Source organism: Hemibagrus wyckioides, linkage group LG02 (genome assembly GCF_019097595.1).
Source record: "Hemibagrus wyckioides isolate EC202008001 linkage group LG02, SWU_Hwy_1.0, whole genome shotgun sequence".
Lineage (NCBI taxonomy): Eukaryota > Metazoa > Chordata > Actinopteri > Siluriformes > Bagridae > Hemibagrus > Hemibagrus wyckioides.
The window spans coordinates 11,314,691-11,341,250 of NC_080711.1; the positions used below are offsets into that span (position 1 = coordinate 11,314,691).

The 26,560-nt window shown below is 37.8% G+C and overlaps 1 protein-coding gene across 3 annotated transcripts in view; it reads right to left on the reverse strand.

Moving 5' to 3' along the window:
• Positions 1-2,256: 2,256 nt before the first annotated feature.
• The window catches only part of ttyh2l (tweety homolog 2, like), a 43,611-nt gene continuing 19,307 nt past the window's right edge, over positions 2,257-26,560 (reverse strand). Inside the window, exons 5-15 of one of the 3 annotated variants that reach the window (XM_058376225.1) lie at positions 25,372-25,467; positions 20,456-20,528; positions 11,814-11,883; positions 11,627-11,682; positions 9,948-10,040; positions 9,750-9,842; positions 9,509-9,651; positions 8,205-8,390; positions 7,958-8,036; positions 4,778-4,790; positions 2,257-3,200 (exon numbers count right to left, since the gene is read on the reverse strand). In XM_058376225.1, coding sequence (XP_058232208.1) covers positions 3,160-3,200; positions 4,778-4,790; positions 7,958-8,036; positions 8,205-8,390; positions 9,509-9,651; positions 9,750-9,842; positions 9,948-10,040; positions 11,627-11,682; positions 11,814-11,883; positions 20,456-20,528; positions 25,372-25,467 — 943 coding nt within the window. In that variant the 3' untranslated portion in view covers positions 2,257-3,159. The remainder of the gene's footprint in view (positions 3,201-4,777; positions 4,791-7,957; positions 8,037-8,204; positions 8,391-9,508; positions 9,652-9,749; positions 9,843-9,947; positions 10,041-11,626; positions 11,683-11,813; positions 11,884-20,455; positions 20,529-25,371; positions 25,468-26,560) is intronic. The other 2 variants (XM_058376217.1, XM_058376208.1) reach the window with 2 other exon arrangements.

Consider the following 26,560-nt stretch of genomic DNA (forward strand, 5'->3'; position numbering starts at 1 on the left):
TTTGCAAAATTAATCCACAATTTACAAAACTCCGTTTACCGTTTACAATAAAAGAATGGGGAATTGTTTTTAAAAAATGTTATCTCAGAAATTTTCATAAAAAATGTGAATTTGCAAAAGTAATGTGTCATTCATAAATGAGTCGACTCTTTGAACCGACTCTTTCAGATAAACATTGGGAGGCAGCTTGTAGATCTGAAGTGCAGTAAAAATTTTCTGTGGCGGTTTGTTGAAAATGTATTAGTGTTCTGTGATAAAATTCTAATGTACATACAGTGCAAAAATGCAGTGTCCAAAAAGCATCCAGTGAAGCTTATCAATGTATGAGTTGTTTGGCACGAACTGGAGCCAATTCTAGTAAGAATGATAAAATGTTTTGTGTGTGACATGAGGGTCCTTCTGCACTGCTGCTTGTTATAATGATATACACTGACCAGACATAACATTATGACCACCTGCCTAATATTGGTGCTGCCAAAACAGCCCTGATCCGTCATGCACTGTGTATTCTCACACCTTTCTATCAGAACCAGCATTAACTTCTTCAGCAATTTGAGCAACAGTAGCTCGTCTGTATGGCTCGGATCACATGGGCCAGCCTTCACTCTCCACGTGCATCATTGAGCCTTGCCTGCCCATGACCCTGTCACCGGTTCACCACTGTTCCTTCCTTGGACCACTTTTGATAGATACTGACCACCGCAGACTGGGAACACCCCACAAGAGCTGCAGTTTTGGAGATGCTCTGATTAAGTCGTCTAGCCATCACAATTTGGCCCTTCGTTAAACTCGCTCATATCTTTACACTTGCCCATTTTTCCTGTTTCTAACACATCAACTTTGAGGAAAAATGTTGACTTGCTGCCTAATATATCCCACCCACTAACAGGTGCCATGATGAGGAGATAATCAGTGTTATTCACTTCGCCTGTCACTGCTCATAATGTTATGCCTGATTGCTGTATGTAATCTAGTGCAAGGAACCACGATATATGACCAAAAGGACAAACGCTACCATCAAACTCATATGATGTTTGCTGAACATTATAATAACCTCCTTTCTTCTGAGAAGAATTTCCTCTAAGATTTTGGAGCAAAATTTGTGTTCTGATGTTTTAGTCGAGGAGGTCTGGAGTGCACTCTGTGTTTCAGTTAATCCCAAATGTGTTCAGTGTGTTTGATGTCAGTCTGAAGCTCTGTGCAGGACACTCAAGATCTTTCTCACCAATCTCGGCAAACCTCATCTTCAGAGACCTCACTCTGTGCACAGGGGCTTCATCATGCAGGAATAAGCTTTAGTTCCAGTGAAGAGAATTTGTAATGCTACGGCTTACAAAGATAACCTATACAATTGTGAGGGAAGAACCACATATGTGTGTGATGGTCAGGTATCCATACACTTTTTCCTTTGAACAAATTTATTTCATAAGCATTGTTAAAATGTGTACATACAACATGTTGGATATTTATTAGAGCCATAGATCTTTGTTTCTGAAATGTCCAGCAGTGGATCAGATTAGATATTAGATAGGTCTAAGTCGACATTATTTGTAGGTTTATTTGTTTTTGAAGCAATATATTTTTGATTAAAACAATTCAATTCTAGTCAAATAGGAAAATAAACTATGTGATGAATATAAGATCTTTAATAATGAAGAGTGATTTCCACCAAAGTAACAAAATTAGAAAAATAATAATAATAGTAATGAAACCCCTGGCTAAGCTTCACAGAGCTCTGAACCCCATGTTGAGAAGCAATTTTCACTGTTAGTGTACCAGGAGGATGGGTTTCAGGCTTAATGGGCAAGAATAGACATGAGCAGTTCACAGTGATTGTACCATAGGATTGTCTAAAAACGAATTCTGTTATTCCACCTGATGAAGAGAAAAATACTGATATGTACTGGTAAATACTTTGAATATAAATATTTACACTAATCAGGCAAAACATTTTGACCACCTACCTAATATTGTGTTGGTCCCCCTTTTGCTCCCAAAACAGCCCTGACCCGTCAAGGCATGGACTCCACTAGATCTCTGAAGGTGTGCTGTGGTATCTGGCACCAAGATGTTAGCAGCAGATCCTTTAAGTCTTGTAAGTTGCGAGGTGGGGTCTCCATAAGTACTAACATGGATACTTACAGGACGTAAATTGTGTCCAAATTCAGTGGAAACTGTTATGATCTGACTGGAAAATATCTGTAAGTGTTGAAAGCTGTTTAGAGTAAAAACACAGCCACAATAAAATTTAAAACAAATTTATTTAATCAAAGCATAAACAATAGAAAACATCTGAGAATAAAGAATTCATAAATGTTAGATTTCAAGCTATATATCTTTAACCGTATTCCAATTTCAAACTTCTTCATCATGTCATTCAGAGACTTCTTATTCGGAAACGTCTTATTCAGATCGGATGCCTATAAAAAAAAGCAACAAGCTAACAAGTGGAGCTCAGGCATATTCACACAGTTCATCAGCATACATATAATAAAATATTTACTGCTTCAGCCTTGACCTTGCACTGAGGAACAGAAAGCTATTTCAACTCAAATCTCAGCCTAGAAATAAATCAGATCTTTCAACACGGTGGTTAATCTACAGTCCTGACCTGTGATACAGTTGTCAATGCTGGACAACGTAACAGACTAGAGATGAGGTAAAAATTTCATTGCATCGAGATGACAAAATTATGTACAGAAGCTCAATGGGTAGCAGCACCATTTATTCTTTACAATGCAGAACAACTGAATCGTGATGGAATTTGTTTTAGTTCCTGTGTGAATTCATCCCATCACACCTAAATCAAAGACAACTGAATGTCTTGTTATGGAAATAAGGGAGTTTGTGTAGCAAAACGTTTTCAGCAGTTCGTATATATTTCTGTACTGACCAAAAAGTTGTATTTACATAGTGGTTGATGTACGCTCTTCACATCTTCAGAGAGGATTCTGGGTAAAGTCTCTTCCTTGGAGTTGGTCAGTAACACTAAACTGCAGGTCTTGAATTCCTCCACAAGGAGAATGTGTAGGGGACTTGTATCCAGAAAGATAAAAATCTATCCATCTATGAGTTTTCCAGAGTCGTTGCGGCTATTTCAGGGTTCGGACACTCACGCGTTACACCTGGTAGTCATTTCCAATGTGTTGCATCTGGGCATCAGTCATAGACAGGTATGTGGTCCTCATGCTGGGTGAATACTAGGAAGAAGAAAGAGAAAGGATAAGCGTAGAACCAGAAGCTCCATTAGTTACCATTTACCTTCCATTACATGCTATAAAAATATTTTTTTAATTAATTTCAGTGGCTTTGTAAAATTAAACAACTATCCTGTATATACTGTCAGATCATCTGAATATTCAGATTTTGAACAATGACAGGTAAAAGCACTTTCAGAAGCAGAAGTGAAGATATGAGATTAAGGAGCACTCTCAGACAAAACAAGCAAAAACAATATCTCCAGTTATGTATGCAGCTGTGGTTAAACGGGAGGTCACGATGAACCTGGTGCCAGATTGTGTATGTGTGTACACCGATCAGGCATAACATTATGACCACTGCCAGGTGAAGTGATGATCACTGATCACACTGATGATCTCCTCATCATGGCACCTGTTAGTGGGTGGGATATATTAGGCAGCAGGTGAATATTTTGTCCTCAAAGTTGATGTTTTAGAAGCAGGAAAAATGAGCAAGGATTTGAGTGAGTGGTGTGATGGCTAGACGATTGAATCAGAGCATCTCCACAACTGCAGCTCTTGTGGGGTGTTCCCGGTCTGCAGTGGTCAGTATCAAAGGTATCCTTTACGTCTTGTAAGTATCCTTTAAGTCCTGTAAGTTGTGATGTGGGGACTTTATGTGCCCCACCTTGCAACTTACAGGACTTAAAGGATCTGATGCCAACAGCCAGATACCACAGAACACCTTCAGGGATCTAGTGGAGTCCATGCCTTGATGGCTCAGGGCTGTTTTGGCAGCAAAAGGGGACCAGCAGAATAATGGTCATAATGTTATGCCTGATCGGTGTATACTAAAAACTTTCCAAGTCAGAAAATGACCACATGGTGTAGTATTTGATATAAATACCATTATTATACGCCCACATTTCAGTGGCTTCTTCTTGCCAAGTTTCCTCTAGAATGGTGCTGGTTCCATGACAATGACAAGGAACCCTGGAGACTATCCAGTGTTTATAAAGCAGCAGGAGTCCAAGACTGAGAGGTGAAAGCTCAGTGTAGTAGCCTGGAATTTCCTAGTAAACTTCATAATGTACAAAAATATTCTCACTGTAGCTGTGAAGAGATGACCATCGACAGCTGTGGAGGACAGGCTACCTGTAGCTCTGACTGTGGTCACAAGCTGTTATGCAGCTGGCGCAAAGGTTTACATGATCTTCCATGAGGGGGTGAAGAAAAAGAACACTGGCTGTACAGTATGTATATCAAATACGTCATCGTACAGACACTTTGTGGCTTTGGAAAGGTCTTGCACAAGGAGGTATCTCACCTCCCAGGGTAGGTAGGACAGATAACATTGAACAAGAACCATTAGGGCATTAGGTCAGAGCTCACACTACTGTGACAAGACATATTATGATTAATTTAAAGCACAACAAACAACAACAAACTGCGTGGCTCTGCTGAGAAACATTGTGATGATGAGTGAAGAACATCTGCACTGCTGGACTGCTGTGATTTTCTAAGAGGAAAGCAGTATAGAGAAGATGAAGGACAAAGGCAAATACAAAGACAGTGAACTTGTTAAATAGCCCACTTACTGTATCTATATGCCTGCAGAAATAAATCCAGTAATGAATAAAGAAAGAGGGAAACAGTATTTAAATGTTATTGAATTTTTAACCTTTCTTAAATTTTTTACACGAGTATTTCTATAAAATAACAATAACACATCTAATTTGGACACATTTTGAAAAAATTCATGAAAAAGAAAACATTTAGCACATATACTCTTATAGGCACACTTATCCAAATTTATACAATTGTGTGTCGATACACTAATCAGGCATAACATTATGACCACCTGCCTAATATTGGTGTAGGTCCCCCTTTTGCTGCCAAAACAGCCCTGACCCGTCCTGCACTGTGTATTCTGACACCTTTCTATCAGAACCAGCATTAACTTCTTCGGCAATTTGAGCAACAGTAGCTCATCTGTTGGATCGGATCACACGGGCCAGCCTTCACTCCCCATGTGCATCAATGAGCCTTGGCAGCCCATGACCCTGTCACCGGTTCACCACTGTTCATTCCTTGGATCACTTTTGATAGATACTGACCACTGCAGACCGGGAACACCCCACAAGAGCTGCAGTTTTGGAGATGCTCTGATCCAGTTGTCTAGCCATCACTATTTGGCCCTTCGTCAAACTCGCTCAAATCCTTACACTTGCCCATTTTTCCTGCTTCTAACACATCAACTTTGAGGACAAAATGTTCACTTGCTGCCTAATATATCCCACCCACTAACAGGTGCCATGACGAGGAGATAATCAGTGTTATTCACTTCACCTCTCAGTGCTCATAATGTTATGCCTGGTCGGTGTATATGCATGTGTGTATTTGTACATTTTTATGCTTGTCTTGACATTGTGTATGCATTTATTTTGTATATTGTGAGTATATTGTACAACTATGTGCACTCAATTATCATTATTGAGCTAGTACAACAAATCTGATAAAAGAATAAAAGACATCTGTAATGTAGCTTGATATTAGTTCTCATAAAGCAGGTGTCAATTATGCTTATAAACACCATCCTTACAGAGTTACTACAGGCTTTTCATACAACTCATACCTGTTAGAATAAGCTATAATATAATATATGTTTATGTCGGTGAAGGGGATATGTAAGTGACATGTAGCCTCACATACATCACACTTTAGTAGTGTTAATGAAGAGGTTAATGAACTGTAAGAATTGTGGAATGGTCCATCATTGAAGAGCAAAAGGCAGCAAACACCATTGAGAGATGATAAGTGATAATAGGTGATGAAGTTTTCTTTTCTTCTGTGTTACTGTCGCCTCTGGCTTGTTCATTAACGATTTAATTTTAACTGCTTGGTGACAATGTCCATTATTACACATCCCTATATAAATAAAATGTAACTGAACTGAATACTGGGAACACATCCCCCTATAACTTAAAGGAAGTTCAAGAAAAAAGCTATTGGGACTTTGCTTTAGTTCATCCTTTTTTTCTTGCTAATGACAAAAGCAACTAGATGACCTCCAGTAGCACATGGGTAATAATAATACTTTTATGCCTGAAATAAAAAATGATACAATAAAGATGATTTAAGAAGTTAATTGGAAGCAGAAGCACTTTGGTCACATGTAACATCCCATTTTGCCCTCCTCTCATCTGAGCCTACACACAGAGAGAGATGCAGTGAGATAATCAATACTCCAACAGTTAACCTGGACCAGGTCAGGGCAAAAGTGTTTTTTAATCTCTTTTAATATTGCATAATATTTCAGTTGCACTACATTATCGAGAAACAATTTGCTATATCATTGTAATTTTAACTGTATTGTATAGTTTTATAAAACAAATAGTTTCAGTTTTAAAACCTGATTAGCTGAGCCATGTTCAAAGCCATTGTATGGCTTAATATTGCCAAAAGTTTTGGGACACCCCTCCAAATCATTGAAATCAGCTGTTTATTTTCAGGGGTTGGGCTTGGCCCCTTAATTTCAGTGAAAGAAACTCTTAATGCTTCAGCATACCAAGACATTTTGGACAAGTTCATGCTCCCAACTTTGTGGGAACAGTTTGGGGATGACCCCTTCCTGTTCCATGACTGTGCAGCCAAACACCTTTGGGAAGAATTAGAGCGGAGACTGCAAGCCAGGCCAAAACTCAAACATCTGCCTTTACATGTACATAAATGTAATATGGAGTTGTCCCGCCCTTTGCAACTATAACAGCTTCAACTCTTCTGGGAAGGCTTTCCACAAGGTTTAGGAGTGTGTTTATGGGAATATTTGACCATTCCTCTAGAAGCACATTTGTGAGGTCAGACACTGATGTTGGATAAGAAGGCCTGGCTAGCAGTTTCCTTTTGAATTCATCCCAGGTGTTTTAACGGGTTGAGGTCAGGACTCTGTGCAGGCCAGTCAAGTTCCTCCACACCAAACTCACTCATCCATGTCTTTATGGACCTTGCTTTGTGCACTGATGTGCAGTCATGTTGGAACAGGAAGGGGTCATCCCCAAACTGTTCCCACACAGTTGGGAGCATGAAATTGTCCAAAATGTCTCGGTATGCTGAAGCATTAAGAGTTACTTTCACTGGAACTAAGGGGCCGAGACCCAACCCCTGAAAAACAACACCTGAATTCAATGATTTGTAGGCGTGTCCCAAAACTTTTGGCAAAATAGTGTATCTTCAATGTACACACCTCTGACTGCATCACAATAACTGAATTCTATGTTAATGCACAAGTTTGTTACACTTATGCTATTTTTATGCCCAATTAATGCCTCTGTCTGTTATGTTGCTTAGCAACCAAATCGTACTGTTAATAGACTATGGTGGATTAACACCATAGACTATGGTGGATTTTATTACTTATGTTATTAATAATGAAATAATAATAATAATAATAATCCCCAGTGGCTTTATCAGGCATTAGACCATTGTCTTATAATGAAGCCATGATTAAATAATTGTTATTGCTTTATTATATTTGTTCTTTTCTTTCTTTTTTATTCTTTTCAGAATCTAATATGTATCACATTATGGGAAAGGCTTAAGAGAATCACCAGAGACAAAGCAGATGAAAATCAAAGCTTCTCCCTAAAACCAGCAGGGGGCAGTCTTGCACTAGCACTAAAACATTGCTTCATGTTTATTACTTCAGTATATACAGAAGTATATACCTGGTTGAATATGAGCTTGGATACTGCATGTCTAACAATTTTAACCTGACATACCGAGGGTGGTGGTGAACCTCTTCCAATCAGTGGCACATTTTCATAGCGAGGATTTCCTGCAAACAGCATCGACTGATTCCTAATTGACAAACAGAGACAAGAACGAGTAATGAAATACGAGGTATAGGAGTAGGTCTAACCACTTAGATTATTATGCTCCAAACAACTAAAAGAGTTCAGGGAAAGTACAAAACTCTTACATGTATTTTGCTTTTAGTATGGTTCATTTGCATCAGGATAAACTCACATGTACTCTGGAGGGGGAGCAGTGGAGGTGGTGGGCAGTGGTGGCTGCAGGCTGCTCTGGCTGCCCAGGCTGCTGCTGTAGCTGCAGAAGCTGTGCACATTTGTGCGGCTCGTGCTGTACGGGGCCATGTGTCGTGACTGTGGGTTGAATGGGTCCTCTTCATCTATGTCGTCATAGTTTCTGTCCCTGTGGGTATAGAGAGTAGGCTTGGCTTGAGGCACTGTGAACATTAGCATCTCCATTCTTTGTCACCCTTGTCTCCTTTTTTAAATGAATAAAATTTAAAACAATTTTCATATCTGTTTCATCTTGCTGGTTAGGGGAGAGGTTAGTATTTGCATATTAGCTCTCTTCCTTTTTGTTTTTTGTTTTTTTGGCAATGAAGACAAAAACTGAAGAGACAAGTGCTTTAATTCTTACTTTATTCCACGAGTTTCGCTAAAATTCAGAAATCTTTTGTATCAAAAAAGGCCAGTGCATGAGGATGCATAACTTAGTGTATGCAGCAAAAAAACAAAAAACAAAAAAAAAAGCCCAGGACCTCTCAGCAGTGGAAGAAAATATGGTCTGATAAGTCAGCTTTTTACTATATCTCCTGCATCTGGATGGATTTATGTTTGGAGGAAGCCAAAGGCTTCCTTTAACCCTCAATGTCTGCTGCCAACTGCTAAGTATGGTGGGGATCCATAATTATATGGGCAGCCATCTCGTGGAAATTATTACATCCAGTAATTGCTTTGCATGGCTGTATAATAGGGAACAAATTTTAAAACAATTTTACAGGACCAGGTGCACCATGTAGTGCAATCACACTTTCCTGATAATGTTTTGATATTCTCTTGAGTGGTTTGATGAGCACTAGGATGAACTATTTCAACAGTCTCCCCAATCACCAGATTTAAACACTATTGGACCTCTCTGGGAACATATGGAGCACAGACGGTGAAGTAGCAATCCAATTCCTTCGTCTTTTAAATAACTGAAAGATTTCTGTTTCCTTGAAAATGGTTGCTCATCCCACAATTAACCATTCATGACTTACATGACAGCAGCAGAAAACCTTTCAAAGCTGTTCTAAATGCAACTGGTGATCCTACTGCTTATGATGTCCTTGATATTAATACACTCTTTCATGTTTCCATTATTTCCATCTTTAATCCATTCATTCTAAATCCTTTGTATAGATATAGTAAATATACTTTTGCATAAAAATCCCACTGATCTTGCTCAGAACTGGTTTCTAAATAATGAAGTAAAAAAAAAAAATGACCAAAACATCTCAGCAATAACAAGGTGAGGTTTACCTGCTGGCCACATGGATATATGCTCGTGGAATGGTGCACAGCATGGCGCAGAAGGAGCAGGCTGCCAGCAGGGAAAAGAGGCAGAGGTAGAGTAGACCCTCCACCCCATCATAACACAATCCCACCAGGGCATCCAGATAGTCCTGCCAAACACACACACACACACACAAAAAGCCAAGGCTGTTTCAGATTCTGCTACAGTATGCAAGACAGTTATAGTGTGCTAAAGAGTGCTTCTCACCTTATGCAAACTTCGGCAGTCCAGCCAGGCAGTGAGATGGTGCAAGCTGATTTCTGTGGCATTCAGAAGGCCCTGAATACCCAAGAGATCCCTCTAACAACATGCATGCACACACATCATCATTTATGTTTAAATGAAAAAAAAAAAAAGGCAGACACTACAGAACACATAAACCGTATGAAGGTGTGAAGCTCTTACCTCTGCAGTGGGGAAGACAGAGATAGAAATCTGTAGCAAGCCTTGGATCTGAATCTGCATGGTGGTCAGGGACCTCTGGAAGATGGTCAGTGACTACAACACAGGGGTATGACTTTAACATATTTATGCTGATGTATGATACATCACAGCAGTATGAAATGTTTGATGTTTAAAATGCAGTATTTAAGTAACTGTATCGCAAGATAAAGAATACTCATCAGCATGCAACCAAAATATACAGTAAATATTAATGTTTTTTTAAATTAATTTTTTTATTATTATTATTTTTAAATGTTTTAATTGCTCAAGAAACCTTGAAACATTTCTGCACTTTTACCCTCACTGAAAAAGCTAGGATCTGTAAATATGCATGAATATGCAATTTAGAAATGCCACCTGGCATCCACAAAAGCTAGCACTTACCAGCTACAGTACTAAAATAGTTCAAATTTGTCACAGGGTGACACAAGTGACATTTCATTTGCTTTGCATTTATTTATTCGTTCATTTCCAGCAATACTTTATCTTGGACAGTTCACAATGGATCCAGAGCCTGTCCTGGGAACACTGGAAGTGAAGCAGTAATACACTCCTACTCTGATGAATCCTCATTTTCACACACTCTACAATTCACACAATCATTTTTACCTAATGGTAATTTAGAGTGACCAGTGCATATACCAGTATGCTTTGGGAGATGGTTTGCATTGTAATATTAATTATTTACCTTAGACAGTCATTTGTATATTAGATATGAAGCTGTTTCAGCCTATAGCCTAGAAATGAGCTCATTACCTGAATCATTTTTTTTCTGTGATACTAAAAATGCTTAAAATATAGATAGATAGATAGATAGATAGATAGATAGATAGATAGATAGATAGATAGATAGATAGATAGATAGATAGATAGATAGATAGATAGATAGATAGATAGATTGATTGATTGATTTCCAAAGGGAAATTCCAGCAGTATCCACAAACACACATGATAGATAAAATAGGAAGGAATATAACATAAATACTAAAATACCCAAATCAGGGTACAAAAATATAACAAAAAATATATCAAATAACAAAATAACAGAATATAACAATATAACAAAATATAGCAGAAAAATACTAAAATACCCAAATTAGGGTACAAAAAATATAACAAAAAAATAACAAAAAATATATCAAATAATAAAATATAAAATATAACAAAATATAGCAAATATGCTGTCTGAACAAATTTGACCCAAACACCTTTTTATATAGTCAGAATCAGCCATGAAAAAGGAATTAAAACATTTAACCACTAAGGTCAGAGGTACTTTAATGAGTAGAGGTTTAGCCCCTTTTTGCTGTAGGCTTCCGCTTCTAACAAGTGGACTTAATAAGCGCTCAGATCCAGTCTAGTTCCAACAAACTAAACTAATGCCTACCTTTGGCAGGAATCCCACAGGAAGGAAGACAAAACTAATTACCACAAACCCGCAGACTAAAGGATTCTATTTGATCCAAGTTTATTCTCATATCTTCTTTAAGTAATTAAATTAGGCATGCTGATATTTTAATCATGCCATAATAATGGGGTTAACACGGAGCTTTCTCTCAATTAACTGGTACAATTATGCCATCGGCCCCTAATAACAGCTCTGTCTGTGAGTTCATAAGCAAGGAAAATATAATGCTTACCTGCTGAAAGGGATTGGGTAGAGTCTGGCTGCAGTAAAGGTAGTAATGGGCTATATCTATAAGGCACAGTAAGAAGAAAAGAGCTTTTGAACCAACTCATATTGCTCGCATGTGCTTATTCCAATAAACTGATTCAAATGTAAAATGAACTGATCCACAGTGCATGAGATGTTGTAAACCCACTTGCCTTCTTTCAGGAAGGCCTTTGTTTGATTCACGATAAATTTGTCAGGGGCTACACAAAAGTCACTGGCACCCTAAGAAAATCAAAAATAAAGTGAATTATAATGCAAGAAGATCAGTATCAGAAAAACATTATCTGCATGAGACTGTTAACTGATGTACATATGGGAGAAAGATAAGCAATGGCAATAACCAATGTAGAAATAACTCCTCTCAGGCATTTTAGAGAGACAGATGTGTGTAATTTAGCCGATGTTGTACATTCCATACCCTAGGCCCAAGAGGTTAATATCATCCATCTTCAGAGTTGTATATGAGACAGTCAGCCAAGGATGTGAACGTGTGATAACAGAGGAAGCCAGTTATAAGCAATAAAATGGAAGGTTGTATAAATAACTCCGGAGCTTTCAGAAATGCCGGTTGCATGTATTAAACAGAATTTAAGGGATGGTGGGTGTGTTGTATATTCAGTGTACTTTACAAACTGTTACAGCCTATTACAAACATATAGACATCTGTTGCTTCTGTATTGCACTACTGGAGACCACTTGCCACTTAACATTGCACATGCTACTATCTACATTGCACATATCCCTAAAACCATCTGTTGTTACACTCGTCGGAGAGTTCACTCTTCATGGCAATAACTAATCAAACCAATAGTACAACTGTATCCTGAGATACAGCAAAGGCAACCAAAAAAAAAATAGTAATAATTATCTTAAGTGAAGCTATTCACATAGTAGTGAAGAACACACATTGAATACATTACTATGCAATGGTACCGATGGCCTCAGGGGCTAATCAGAAAAGAAGTTGAAATTTAATATCAATATAAATTTAAGGAAAAAAAGAGAAACATTTTTTTTCCAGGAGAGGTTAGTGTTTGAACATATTTTATCTGTCATCATTTTACTGCCCTTTTCTCCTCGGTTAATGCAACACTAATTTTTATTCCACTTTGTGATAGTAGAGAATTTATTTCAATTCACTTTCCTAAATTGCTGTCATTATGGTTAAGATAGAATTAAGGGCCTGACAGAAGTAATAAATGTCCACACAACAGAAATCCAAGGAATATACTGCATTAGAGGAGCTATCTATTTATAAATGATCTTAAATAAAACAGCAAATGTCCAAAGTGACACCACAATAGAGCTTTTTTTTTGTTGTTATGCATGAATTCATTCAAATCTATGTTTGGAAAATAAAGACATCTCGTAACTACCATATTTACTTTTGCTAATATGAAAGAAAAACCTTTTGTCTGCATGTCCCTACTCGTCATGTGAATGTGTATGGCTAGATGACTGGATCAGAGCATGGTCTTGTGAGATGTTCCTAGTATGAAGTGATTAGTAGTGGTCCAACCAGTGAACTGCTGACAAGGATGTGGGCACCCAAGGCTTACTGATGCACATGGGGAGCAAAGGTTATTTCACATGGTCCAATCCCAGGAAAAATAAAAAATCATGCTGAAAAAGTTCATGGTGGCTATAATAGAAAGGTATCAGAACACAGAGCACATTGCAGCTTGCTGCGTAGCCACAGACAGGTCAGAGTGCACATGCTGACCGCTGGCCACCACCGAAAGTGCCTACAATAGGCACGTGGGAACCAGAACTGAACCATGAAGCAATGGAATCAGGTGTCCTGGTATTAATCATATTCTTTTAAATCATGTGCATGTGTGTCGCTTACCTGGTGAAAAGATGGCACTTATGGGAAAAATGCAAGTCAGTGGAGGAAGTGTGATGCACTGGGCAAAGGTCTACTGGGAAACCTGGGGTCCTTGATGTTAGATTGACACACAGCACCTACCTAAACACTGTTGCAGACTGCCCCTATAAAAAATCATGCTGAAACTTGCTGAAAAAGTTCATGGTGGCTATGATAGAAAGGTATCAGAACACAGAGCACACTGCAGCTTGCTGCGTAGCCACAGACAGGTCAGAGTGCACATGCTGACCGCTGGCCACCACCGAAAGTGCCTACAATAGGCACGTAGGAACCAGAACTGAACCATAAAGCAATGGAATCAGGTGTCCTGGTATTAATCACATTCTTTTAAATCATGTGCATGTGTGTCGCTTACCTGGTGAAAAGATGGCACTTATGGGAAGAATGCAAGTCAGTGGAGGAAGTGTGATGCACTGGGCAAAGTTCTGCTGGGAAACCTGGGGTCCATGATGTTAGATTGACACACAGCACCTACCTAAACATTGTTGCAGACCGCCCCTTCATGGAAACAGTATTTCGTAATGGCACTGGCATCTTTTGGTAGGCTTATGCCTACCTTATGTTTAGGAATGGTTTGATGAACATGATAAAGAATTCAAGGTGTTGGCTTTGCCACCAAAATCCACAAATATCATTCCCATTGTACATGTGTGGGATGTGCATGTCTAAGCCATTGAGGCCCTCTCTTGCAATTTACAGGAATGAATATCAGGTGGTGTAAAGTGTCCCACACGGCTCCTGTTCCAAACTGTACTAATGTGTCCTGAATTGTTGTCATTATCAGACAGCTGAGAAATTTACCTTTATGTGTCGGGACACAAGTACTTATTGTAGTGCTGTGTTTGTGTTGTGGTGTTTGCTCTCTGGGATGAAACTTTCCATCCATGTGCTGTGTTACACTGGAATGCTAATCAAAAATCTGATACTTCTGGCAGAACCACCAGATTTGAGTCTAATGTCAAATAGTTAAATGTCTGTGAAAAGCCTTAATCAGTGGTTAGCTGTTGGACTCACGTGTAGTGGATGGCAATGTGAACAAGAGACTGGATTCCCATCCAGATGCCTGACCCAAACACCTAACACTTATTAAAATATCAATCAGTTTTTTGTCATATAAAAGAATCAGGAAATCCTATAATTTACCCACGAAGACCACAAAACAGAAAAAGAGAATAATCAATATAAATGGCACTCATCCCCTATAGCTCCCACATATGTCTAGAATACAAGAGGTTATTTGTAACCACAAAATAGCTTGTATTCCGGCATTGCTGGAAAAAAAAACAAAAGCTACTGTATCTCAGAGTAAAGAGAGTCGGTAAATTCTGGACAGGTTGCAAGGTTCCCCTGTGCAAAGAAAGACAATGATGTTGCAAAAAAAAAAAAAAACAGAAAGGGACAAAAATAAGTCAACATATTACCAAGAGGGAGCATTATGGCATATGACAGTAATATAAGCCAAATTGTGCATTTGTTAAAAAGCAATAAAAAATAAGTTGCATCCAAAGCGATAGAAATTGAGCAATTAAAAGAACTGTTGTCCCCTATATGACAGATGAATTTCACATTATAACTGACACGAAAACACAAGGCACCACAGCACACACCAGTCACAAATGCACAGATTTTATACTTGGGGAAACAAATCATCAACTTCATTAGCATACGTTACCAACATTTGAACTGACCTTGACTGAAAAACATTATTTACTCAGCCTTCAGTATCACGGCCTTAACTGGAATCAGAAAAAAACACCACTCCTTTTTTGAACCGAATTAAAAATTCCTCTGCCTCCTCCACACTCATTTGCATGAGTGTAACAGCTGAAAGACACTGCAATTACAGCGCATCATCATATTCATCTTCTTGCAAATGAAATCTGGAGGAGACCTGTTATTTTCTCTAATTGACTTGAAGCACAGCTGCAGCAGCATTTGTTGCTGCACTTCACTGGAAATATTTGGACAGGTTTCAATCTGAGTGTGTAGCATTTAAGATGTGCAAAGGTACACGTTTTCCAAAAGTGATCACTAGTGTTTTCCAAATGACTGCGTGTGAAACTGGTCAGAGGAACGTCCTCAATTGCTGCGTGTAATTGCGCTATTTTAGGACCATCTCCATTTAAGACTTTCTTTATTAATTAACACAGATAAATAAGTGCAATAAATAGCTGTCTTTTACTGCAACACAATCATCATTATCATCATCACAGAAAAACAGAAGGTCAGCTAGATTATACACAATAGCTAGAAATTTGCTCCTAACACTAATTGCAGATGCTTAGACGGCAGAAAGGTTTTCCAAAAAAAGACATCATTTTGGCACCATGAAACAAGCGCATTATTGTTATTTAATGGTCGTTATTGTTTATATAATAGGTTCATTTATCGCGGTCTCGGTATATCACGGACTTTTTTTATTTAGAACATAACTAATTTTTTCCGCATATTTTCCCGGTATATTGCGGTATCTGCAAACCTTATAGTGAATAGTTTTTATGTTGAAATAAGGTAATTTATTATTAACAATATAATTAATAATTACAAAATATTAACATTAATTGAAAATGAGGTAAAATGTTAATAAGAATGCGTAGCGTTGTTTAGGAAAGTGCGGTGCAGGGAAGCCTAAAATCAAAATACAGTATGGCTGGAGGAACGAATCGAAATGCCCCATTCATTTAATCACCTTTGTGATTGGCTGCTGGCTATGCGGGCAGTTGGGAAAAGGAAAGCAGAATTCTCCAGCATCCCAGTTCTTTGCGTGTCACTTCGTTTTTGTTCTGTATACGCTTTTTGGGGTTTTTTTTTTTTTTTTTTTACGGTTTTTCTGCAAACCCTATTATGTCACCCAAATGCTCTGCACCTTCTAAGGCTTCTGGCAAGAAACATACATACATACAGTACTCACTATAAATGTGATATTTCTACGAATTTACCCAAAATTCATCTCGCTATATGCTTGCAAATGTTTTCTGTGTGTGTTTAAAGAGTGTGGGAGGGTCATTTACGACTTAAACAATTAAAAAAAGCATTTGGGGGTGGAGTCCGTGTATCGCGGATTTTCGTTTATCGCGGGTGGGTTTGGAAAGTAACCCCCATGATAAACTTGGGATTACTGTATTAAACATTAGACTTAAATAACTGTTCACTTATGCCTACATACTTTTTGTCATCATATTTCTATTAATACACAAATCTGTGTTGTAGTGTATTGGCTACTTATTGTACTGATAGACGTAAGACACTGTATAAAGTGTGATGTAAACCTGTAATATCGTCTGTATACAACTGACAGATGAAGGCCTTGCTCACAGGCCCAGCAGTGGCAATTTCTTAACCACTGAGCTACCACTTCCCCCAAATTTCAACACTTATGCAATTGGTCAAAATCACTCTTCATGACTAAAACAAATCCAACACCAGTAAACTTTCAGTTCTAAAATATAGGCAACCAAAGACTTAATATTTGAATCTTAAGGAAAACTGTTTACAAAAAGCCCAGCTCGAATACATCAGTATGCAAGGACACCAACAAGCCTCCTGAGGAGATCAATGAAGAGGCAGCAATTTAAATTTCACTACACATTTAAAAAAGATGAGCATTTTTTTTCAAGAACGTGTGTGTTGAAATATATTTTGAACATCTTGATTTCATTGCCCTCCTTGATGTGACTGTCTCATTTCATTCCACAATGAATATAATATAAACGACACTTTACATAATTGAGATACCGTAATCAAATTATTGTTAACCATTTGTCTGAAAAAAAAAACAAAAAAAACAAAGTAGAATAAAGTATCCCACCAGCCAACCTCTCTAAATGACTTGCCAGCTGTTGGACATTGATTGATCACTCGAACCCATTCATAATAGCATTTATGTTCTACATTGTATTCTACATGGATTAGGAGAAAAGGGTCGTCAGGCCTGTGGGACTTGAATCAATGTGGCACAGCGACTGGGGGGCAATCCACTTTACTGAGAGTGACCGACCCCTGATCCTGCCCTTCATCAACCATGCTAAGACTCAATCCCCCCAGAGACACAGAGTCAATGGCTTGTGTCTGAGGAGTGACATCATTAATCGCATTTCTGCTTCTCTGTAGAGAAATAGATCTGGCTCCAAAAGGCTAGTTCCACACAGCAAACAAAACGGAGAGCAAATGTACTAGTTCCACATGGCTCAACAGCAAAGGAAAACTGTAGGATAAACTACTAGCTGAAAGCATTTATTCTGGTTAATGAAACCAGCTTACTTTTCTTCTGTGAAGAGATAATAAACACTATAAGAGACGCCCTGAGATTTCCCTGAAACACTGGTTCTGTATCAGATGCCCATTTTTCTAATCCAAGCCATAGACATCTTCTGTACACATGCCATGAATATGTGTTTTGTTGACAATACAGATCTTTGAATATGAACACAGTTCAGAAATGATCTGGAAGCATGCACCTTCACGCCTCTAATGTTTTACTGTGAGGAAGTTAACATTAGCTCGGTAGTGGTTATCGACCGATATTCAGTGCGCTGATTTGTGTCCCACCAAAATAAGAAGATGCATCCTTAAATATTTATATACTCTATAGGTCTATAGTGATAACGGGACTTTCAGAGGCACAAGAGTGTGGAAAAGAAACAGCTGTGCAGATAAAGGAGATTTTTTTTCTGGATAAGCCATCTCTGACACGCCCACAGCTAAGAAGTCTTAGATGCTGGCATGAATACTGAATGCAAAAATCCAAACAGTGTGCTAGTGCATGTATGCACATGCATGCCTTAAAGACAGTGTGCATGAAATAAAGAAACAGAGAGAGAGATAGAGAGAGAGAGAGGGAAGACAGACACAATAGAACAGTGGTGCAAGCAGAACCTCGACCTATTTATGCTATGAGTGACCCAGAAGGAAGAGCTGTTTACTGCATTAAGCCTGGAGGTTGTTTAACCTGAATGACCAGGGAGTAGGGCTTTGTAATCAGCTTTAGTAAGCAGCCTGCTCACCAGTGAGACATACAGACTAAAGCGAATAGCAGTTGCTAAGCCTCAGTAATCTTCTGAAGGAAGAAGTTTAACATTATTCACTCTGACTCTGTAATAATGACCTAAAAACACTCACTTTGTTCTTTCTATAAAAAGACCTGGTCAACTGCAAATGTGTGACTGCTCAGGTAGTGTTTTAAAACTGTAACAGGAAGTGTTCTGACTGTAAAAGGAAGTGTTCTGACTGTAACACATGGTGCTTAAACTGTAACAGGAAGTGTTTTGACTGTAACAGATAGTGTTTAAACTGTAACAGGAAGTGTTTAAACTGTAACGGGAAGTGTTTTGACTGTAACAGATAGTGTTTAAACTGTAACAGGAAGTGTTTTGACTAACAGATAGTGTTTAAACTGTAACAGGAAGTGTTTTGACTATAAAATGTAGTGTTTAAACTGTAACAGGAAATGTTTTGACTAACGGATAATGTTTAAACTGTAACAGGAAGTGTTTTGACTATAAAATGTAGTGTTTAAACTGTAACAGGAAGTGTTTTGACTGTAACAGATAGTGTTTTGACTATAAAATGTAGTGTTTAAACTGTAACAGGAAGTGTTTTGACTATAAAATGTAGTGTTTAAACTGTAACAGGAAGTGTTTTGACTATAAAATGTAGTGTTTAAACTGTAACAGGAAGTGTTTTGACTATAAAATGTAGTGTTTAAACTGTAACAGGAAGTGTTTTGACTGTAACAGAGTGTTTTGACTATAAAATGTAGTGTTAACTGTAACAGGAAGTGTTTTGACTATAAAATGTAGTGTTTAAACTGTAACAGGAAGTGTTTTGACTATAAAATGTAGTGTTTAAACTGTAACAGGAAATGTTTTGACTAACGGATAATGTTTAAACTGTAACAGGAAGTGTTTTGACTATAAAATGTAGTGTTTAAACTGTAACAGGAAGTGTTTTGACTGTAACAGATAGTGTTTTGACTATAAAATGTAGTGTTTAAACTGTAACAGGAAGTGTTTTGACTATAAAATGTAGTGTTTAAACTGTAACAGGAAGTGTTTTGACTATAAAATGTAGTGTTTAAACTGTAACAGGAAGTGTTTTGACTATAAAATGTAGTGTTTAAACTGTAACAGGAAGTGTTTTGACTATAAAATGTAGTGTTTAAACTGTAACAGGAAGTGTTTTGACTATAAAATGTAGTGTTTTAACTGTAACAGGAAGTGTTTTGACTATAAAATGTAGTGTTTAAACTGTAACAGGAAGTGTTTTGACTATAAAATGTAGTGTTTAAACTGTAACAGGAAGTGTTTTGACTGTAACAGATAGTGTTTTGACTATAAAATGTAGTGTTTAAACTGTAACAGGAAGTGTTTTGACTATAAAATGTAGTGTTTAAACTGTAACAGGAAGTGTTTTGACTGTAACAGATAGTGTTTTGACTATAAAATGTAGTGTTTAAACTGTAACAGGAAGTGTTTTGACTATAAAATGTAGTGTTTAAACTGTAACAGGAAGTGTTTTGACTATAAAATGTAGTGTTTAAACTGTAACAGGAAGTGTTTTGACTATAAAATGTAGTGTTTTAACTGTAACAGGAAGTGTTTTTACTGTAACAAATAGTGTTTTGACTATAAGATGTAGTGTTTAAACTGTAACAGGAAGTGTTTTGACTATAAAATGTAGTGTGTAAACTGTAACAGGAAGTGTTTTGACTGTAACAGATAGTGTTTTGACTATAAAATGTAGTGTTTAAACTGTAACGGGAAGTGTTTTGACCGTAACAGATAGTGTTTTAACTGTAACAGGAAGTGTTTTAACTATAAAATGTAGTGTTTTCACTGTAACAGGAAGTGTTTTAATTCTAACAGGTAGTGCATTTCAGTCAGATTAAAAAAAACAGGAATAACTCACCACTGCTGTGGTTGTGGCTACTCCAAGTGATGCCCAGCTCAGTACAAGTGTCAGCATACCTAACACCATAACACTGAAACACAGAAAGAGATAAAGGTTTGGTAAGTGGCCATAGAAAGGATGTACTTTACTGTATATAGATACAGCTCTCCCAGTTAGGTACTGTATGTAGATACAGTTATCACTATATTACACAAATACTTCAAGCAGCTATTGAGGTTTACCTTAAAAAAATAAAAACAAGGAATTAAAGAGATAGGGAGAAAACAAGGACATGCACTGAATATTGAGCTTATACCATGAGGTGGGTTCCAGTGGTTACACCATGAACTACAAAAACATGGAAATGGATTGTTTCATCTTGAAATCCACCTCTTATCACTGGCCATGAACTGTAATCAGAGTGCAGTTATGCACGTGGAGTGATGCTTTAATATCGATACTATGCACATTAGTATTCTGACCTTAGATGAAGGATGGACTTACCTGCTATTCAGACAGTTGTGCTTTGATAAATTGTTTAAACTCAATGTCAAATAGAAATAGATGTTTTCAGCTATAAATACACTCAAGGACTATGGAATGCCAGTAATGGCACAATTAATTGATTCATTTTATGAACCCTGTAAAATCCAGAGGAAAAAGCATCATACTCAAAAACACTGCTTGTGAAATTCTAAAAATGATCAATATATATATATATATATATATATATATATATATATATATATATATTTGAAGTGAGCTGTAACAACTGCATCTTTTATTATAGCATGTTTTCATTAATGAAAGAGTGTATAAGATGAACAAAAGCTTTGGCTAAATTTTCTTAACAATAAATCAAACAAGAAAATGAAACATATGATAAAATAGATTACATCCTGCACTTCATTAATATTCCATAACCCCAATTTAGTATCTTGTCAGATTAAATGTTATGCACAGTTAACGGTCAGCACACATTATCAGAAATTAAAAGATTTTCATGGTCTGTCCAGTCCCGTGACCCAACATACAATGCAGCATTTTCAGGCTACAATAAAAGGGGTCAAATTTATGTGGACACTTGACTGTCTTTTTGAACATCCCACTCCAGATTTATTCTCTACTGTTCTAATCTCCACACTTCTGGGAAGGCCTTCAACCAGATTTTGGTGCATGGCTGTGGGGAAGTTTTTTTCATTCAGCCAAAAGTGCATTAGTGTGGTCAGACACTGATTTGGGTGCAGGTTTGCGTCCCTTCACTGCGTCCAGTGTAGGAAACTGCAGATGTGTGATTCCTTTGTGGTAGACGTTTGAGGAAGGTCCATATATGTGTGCAATGGTCAGGTGTTTACAAACCTTGGGCCGTACAGCGTATCAGCCGATGTACTTCTAGTTCATTGTTAAACAAACGTGCTTATTTCTTAAGCTGCCAAATAATGAGGGTGGGAGCCAGACTGTTAAATTAAGCCAGATTTGCAGTGATTAATGTGATAATTATGTCTAGAACTATTCATGCAGCCCCTATGTAAATTGAATGAAAGAGTAGGTTTTGGTCTTCTGGATCTGCAATTATACCTTTGGGCAGTGTAAACAAATGGTATTATCAGCTGGGTACAGACTCAAGAAAATGAGTGACGGCCACAAATTGAGGAACAGGCCATTTACCCAGTACTATTATCATCACTACCCTTTATAAATAACATCAACATGTAGATGGTTGCGTAAAAGCATATCTGATTCATAACGTAATGAAAGCTCGGCTGTAAATAATGGAATTTTACCATCATGAAGTGGAAAAGCTAAGGTTTAACTCTAAAATCTTTCTCTAAATTAAAGCAAGAATTTGATATTGACAAACAAAAAAGATTTTGATAAATACCTTGACATTTAATAAATTACCTTGTAATAAGAAATATCTAAATTAGAAAACAATTTAGAGAATATGTCAGTACTGATAGGAAAAATGTTCAATTCTAGGAGCCCAAGCTGCCTCATCTGCACTGTTATTGAAAAGTGTATGGCAAAAGGGTCTTTAGATACAAATTAAATGATGACCAGTGGGATAATTTACACATGTTTCATAAACGTGTAGCAGTTGACAGCAGGCAATAAAAAGTAATCTGCTTTCCAGCTCTGAATACAGACTAAAATATCAACTCCCAGAATCAGTATTGGCCAGTAGTAATCTTCCAATTGGCTACTTTTCAACTTTCCGACGTCCCAATTTAATCGCCCAGTTACAAAATTACCTATAAACATATGCGGTACTGGCATGCCAAAACCCAGTTGGTGATGAAAGAATGGTTTGCAATGCAAAACATGAAGGTGAGTTTGCATGTTTATGGTTTATTTTAGGCATCTGGATCTGCTTCTAATTTTATTTGTCATTATATTTTGGGGTTTTTGGGTGGCTTGGTGGTGTAATGGATAGCATCATCACCTCATCATCTGGAGCTCGTGTTTCACTTGTTCAATCTGTGGCTTTCCTCCAGGTTCTCCCCTGTATTCCCACTTCCCAAAATCATGCTGGTAAGTGGAGTGAATGCTATGATAAATTGCTCCTATGTCTGAATTAGTGTGTGAATGTTTGTGCACAGAGCTCTACAGTGAACTGGAATCTCACTAAGACATACTCCCACTGTATTCCCAGTGTTTCTGGCTGAGGTTCCAGAACCAGTACAACCCTGGCCAGTATAAAGTAATTACTGAGGATGCATGAATAAATTAACTATGCTTTTCTTTAGCTGTTGTTCCAACAATCTTATCTGTCAACACTGGCTGTATAGCACTTGATTTTGCCACATTTTTATTTTGCTGTTTTGTTTGCTTTAATCACAAATCGTTTCAATAATTATGTTTCATCATGTTCCCTAGATTGTTCCCCATTATTCCATGTAAATATTGACGAGCACATCTTGGTAAACCCATAATCTGACACGGTTTTATACCAATTTTATAATTCATCAAAAGAATGGCAGAAAACTTATCTTCAAGCTCTGAGATGGTCAGAATGCTCAAATAAAATTCAGAAATATTAGTACTGTTGAAATAGCCTGGAATTATGTATTAGGCAAGCCTAGAATTATGATCACATTTACCAAGGGATATTGTCCAGCCCTAGCATGTTTATGTGCATAGATGAGAGGAAGAGGGAGAGAATAATTGAGGGAGAAAGAGAAGGAGAGAAAGAAATAAAATAGTGCAAACGACTCCCTGATGGGCGCAAAAATGTAGCCGAGGTTTTCACGAACCAAATCTCTTTTCTGATGATGGTCTTAAAAGCACCAATAAAGTGGACTGGAAGCACTTAAAAATTAGTTAAAGGCGCACTCGTGCACAGACACACACTCTAACGCACACGCATACACACACATCCTGGCAGAGCGATCAATAGGCATTAGTGGAGTAAGTGGACGGAGCAGGGAGAGAGAGACAAGGATGAATGTATGAGAAATGAGAGAGCTGAGAGAAGGGAGTAGCCAGCATGTGAGAGTCATGCTAACCACACTGCCAGTTCACAGCCAGCTTGTTTTTATAATGCCACTGTGTGATGTCATTATATACCATTTGAACTATACGAGAGAGGACAAATTAATGTGTGAAGCTTTTAAATGTGATCTGACCAGACAGAAGTGACCACACAGCTGTTTCAGCTGCAGGGAAGACAGATGGGTAGATAAAAACTAATAACGCACAGGAAGGAAGGTATTTAAAAATAAGCCATCTTCTGATGACTAACTGCTGTGGAATTAAAGGTGCTGAGAGATGTGCACGCTATAGCGTATTTACATAATTTATATTTATTGTCTTTTATCTTAATCTTAATGTGTGAAACAAAAGATACATATAAGATATATGATATATATAGCATTATTGCATCACGTTCTCTGTATAAGCTCCAGATTTGTTCAGATTTGTACCACACTTGCTAGATATATGCTGGAAATATAAATAGCGCAGCCACAGAAAGACTGCACTGATCCCACAAGTGCCTGAGAATAAAGTTGGTTAGTTTATACGGTCTAATCCCTTCATCTGTTAGCGGTAAAGTAAGGAAAGCCATAAGGTGTCACTCGACCCAAACTGGCACACATATGCTGAATACATATGCTAAAACCTAATATCACTATGGATTTTGCATACTTACTACATACAGACATTCACTGGTCACTTTATTAAGAACATAAAGTGCTTATTCATGCAATTATCCAATTAGCCGATCGTGTGCCAATAGATAGATGCATGAAATCATGCAGATACAGGTCAGGGCTTCAGTTAATGCTCACATTAAATAATAGAATAGGGGAGGAAAAATGTTGTCTCTCTGGCTTTGTCTATATTGAGTATCTCAGAATCTACTGAAAGCTGTTATGATTACACAGAAAACACAGGTGTGGGGGAAAAAAAGGAAATGTGGTAATGCCTTGTTGATGAGAGAGAAGAATGATGACAGGAAGGCTATGGTAACTGAAATAACAACTATTTGCAACTGTGGTAAGCAGAAAACACTGAGCCTTGAGGTAGATGGACTCTAATAACATGAACCTAAGCAAACAGCAAGCACAGACTCACCAAAACTGGACAGGGGGAAATTGGAGAAAGGCCAGTCAGTGTTTTTTTTTTTTCATTTTTTCAAGCTGTCCAGTTCGGGTGAACCTGTGCCTACTGTAGTCTTACATTTAAAAAAAGGATTATTGTTTATGTCCCCTTTTCTCTATGAAGCAAGAGCCATTCGGCTATGTTTTGATGGACTTACAGTATACATCTATAATCAGAACATTTGAGCATGTCATGTCAACTGTCACTGGCAGAAATAGAAAACATATTTTAAAAGATTTCATGAATTTTGGTATAAGACAGTAAGTGCATATACAGACACAGGGGAGATCTGTGCTCACTTAGTAAGTATCAGAAACATGAGAAGCACTCACAGAGCGAGCAGCCAGCGAGAATGCTTCGCCAGTCCTAAACAGCATCCCAGACAGATGACCAGGTCTAGAATCAGCAGCAGGAGATACATCAGCCATCTGAAAGAAGCAGAATCAAATTATACATAGAATCATATATCACTGGCTCTTTCACAGGAATGAACTGTAAATGTACAACACAGTGTAGCATTTAAAAGGGATGTAATTTATAACACAGGTTTCATGTGTGTGTGTATATGTGTGTGTATGTTTTTAATAATTTAGTAGTACAAATCCATAGACATAAGAATTTCATGAGCTAGAGAACAGATACTATGGGCATCAGTCCTCTATGAGAGTGTGTCTGCTCCTATTGGTGTGTTTTAATCTAGAGCAACCGACGCCAACTTGTTTGGACCAATCCAGTTCACAAATAAGTCATGTTTAACCGGTCAGCATAGTAGCTATTTGATTACAGCTAAACAGACTGATGATCAACTAATCAGCCTCTAATCTCTTCTCATGTATATTGTATTGGATCCAGGTATTCAGAACAGCAACAGCAATGCTGCAGCATGTAGGTAAAGCCATGATCCTATACTCATACGCCTTGAGACAGAAAGACTGAGGAAGTTGGCTGATTCGATTTGCCCTGTGAGTAATGCAGGAAGAAGGTGTGCACATTCTCGCTCAATACCACAGTCCTCCGGTCACCAGAAACACGAGCCCTTCATCAATAAGACTGCTGCTAGTTCATAACACACTAGTCTACAAGCGGGAATGCGATCTTCATAGAGAATATATGAGTCTATTCGCCATGCCTAACAGCTCTGAAAGGGCAGTGGAAATGAGGGACTGCTTTAAAGGCTGGATAAAGGTCAATGGCACAAGTGACTCCTACATAATTCTGTGCTAGTTAATGGCGCTTGTCTGCAGGCCAGAAATCTGCTGGGGCTGTTAATAGCACACATGTGATGGAGAAAGGCAGTGACCATTATAATCTGTCACATGCAAGCCACGTACGTTAAAATACTAAGAGCGTACTCTCCTGAGAATTAAATAACAAAAAAATGTTGGAAGTAAGGCTTGCAGGAATTGTCCAAGGCATGGAGCAATTTTGGATCTAATAATCCATTCGAATAATTGCCCAGGACTCAAATTGCATTTATTCAGCATCAGGAAGCACTTTGTCCTGGTTATAGTGGACCTGGGA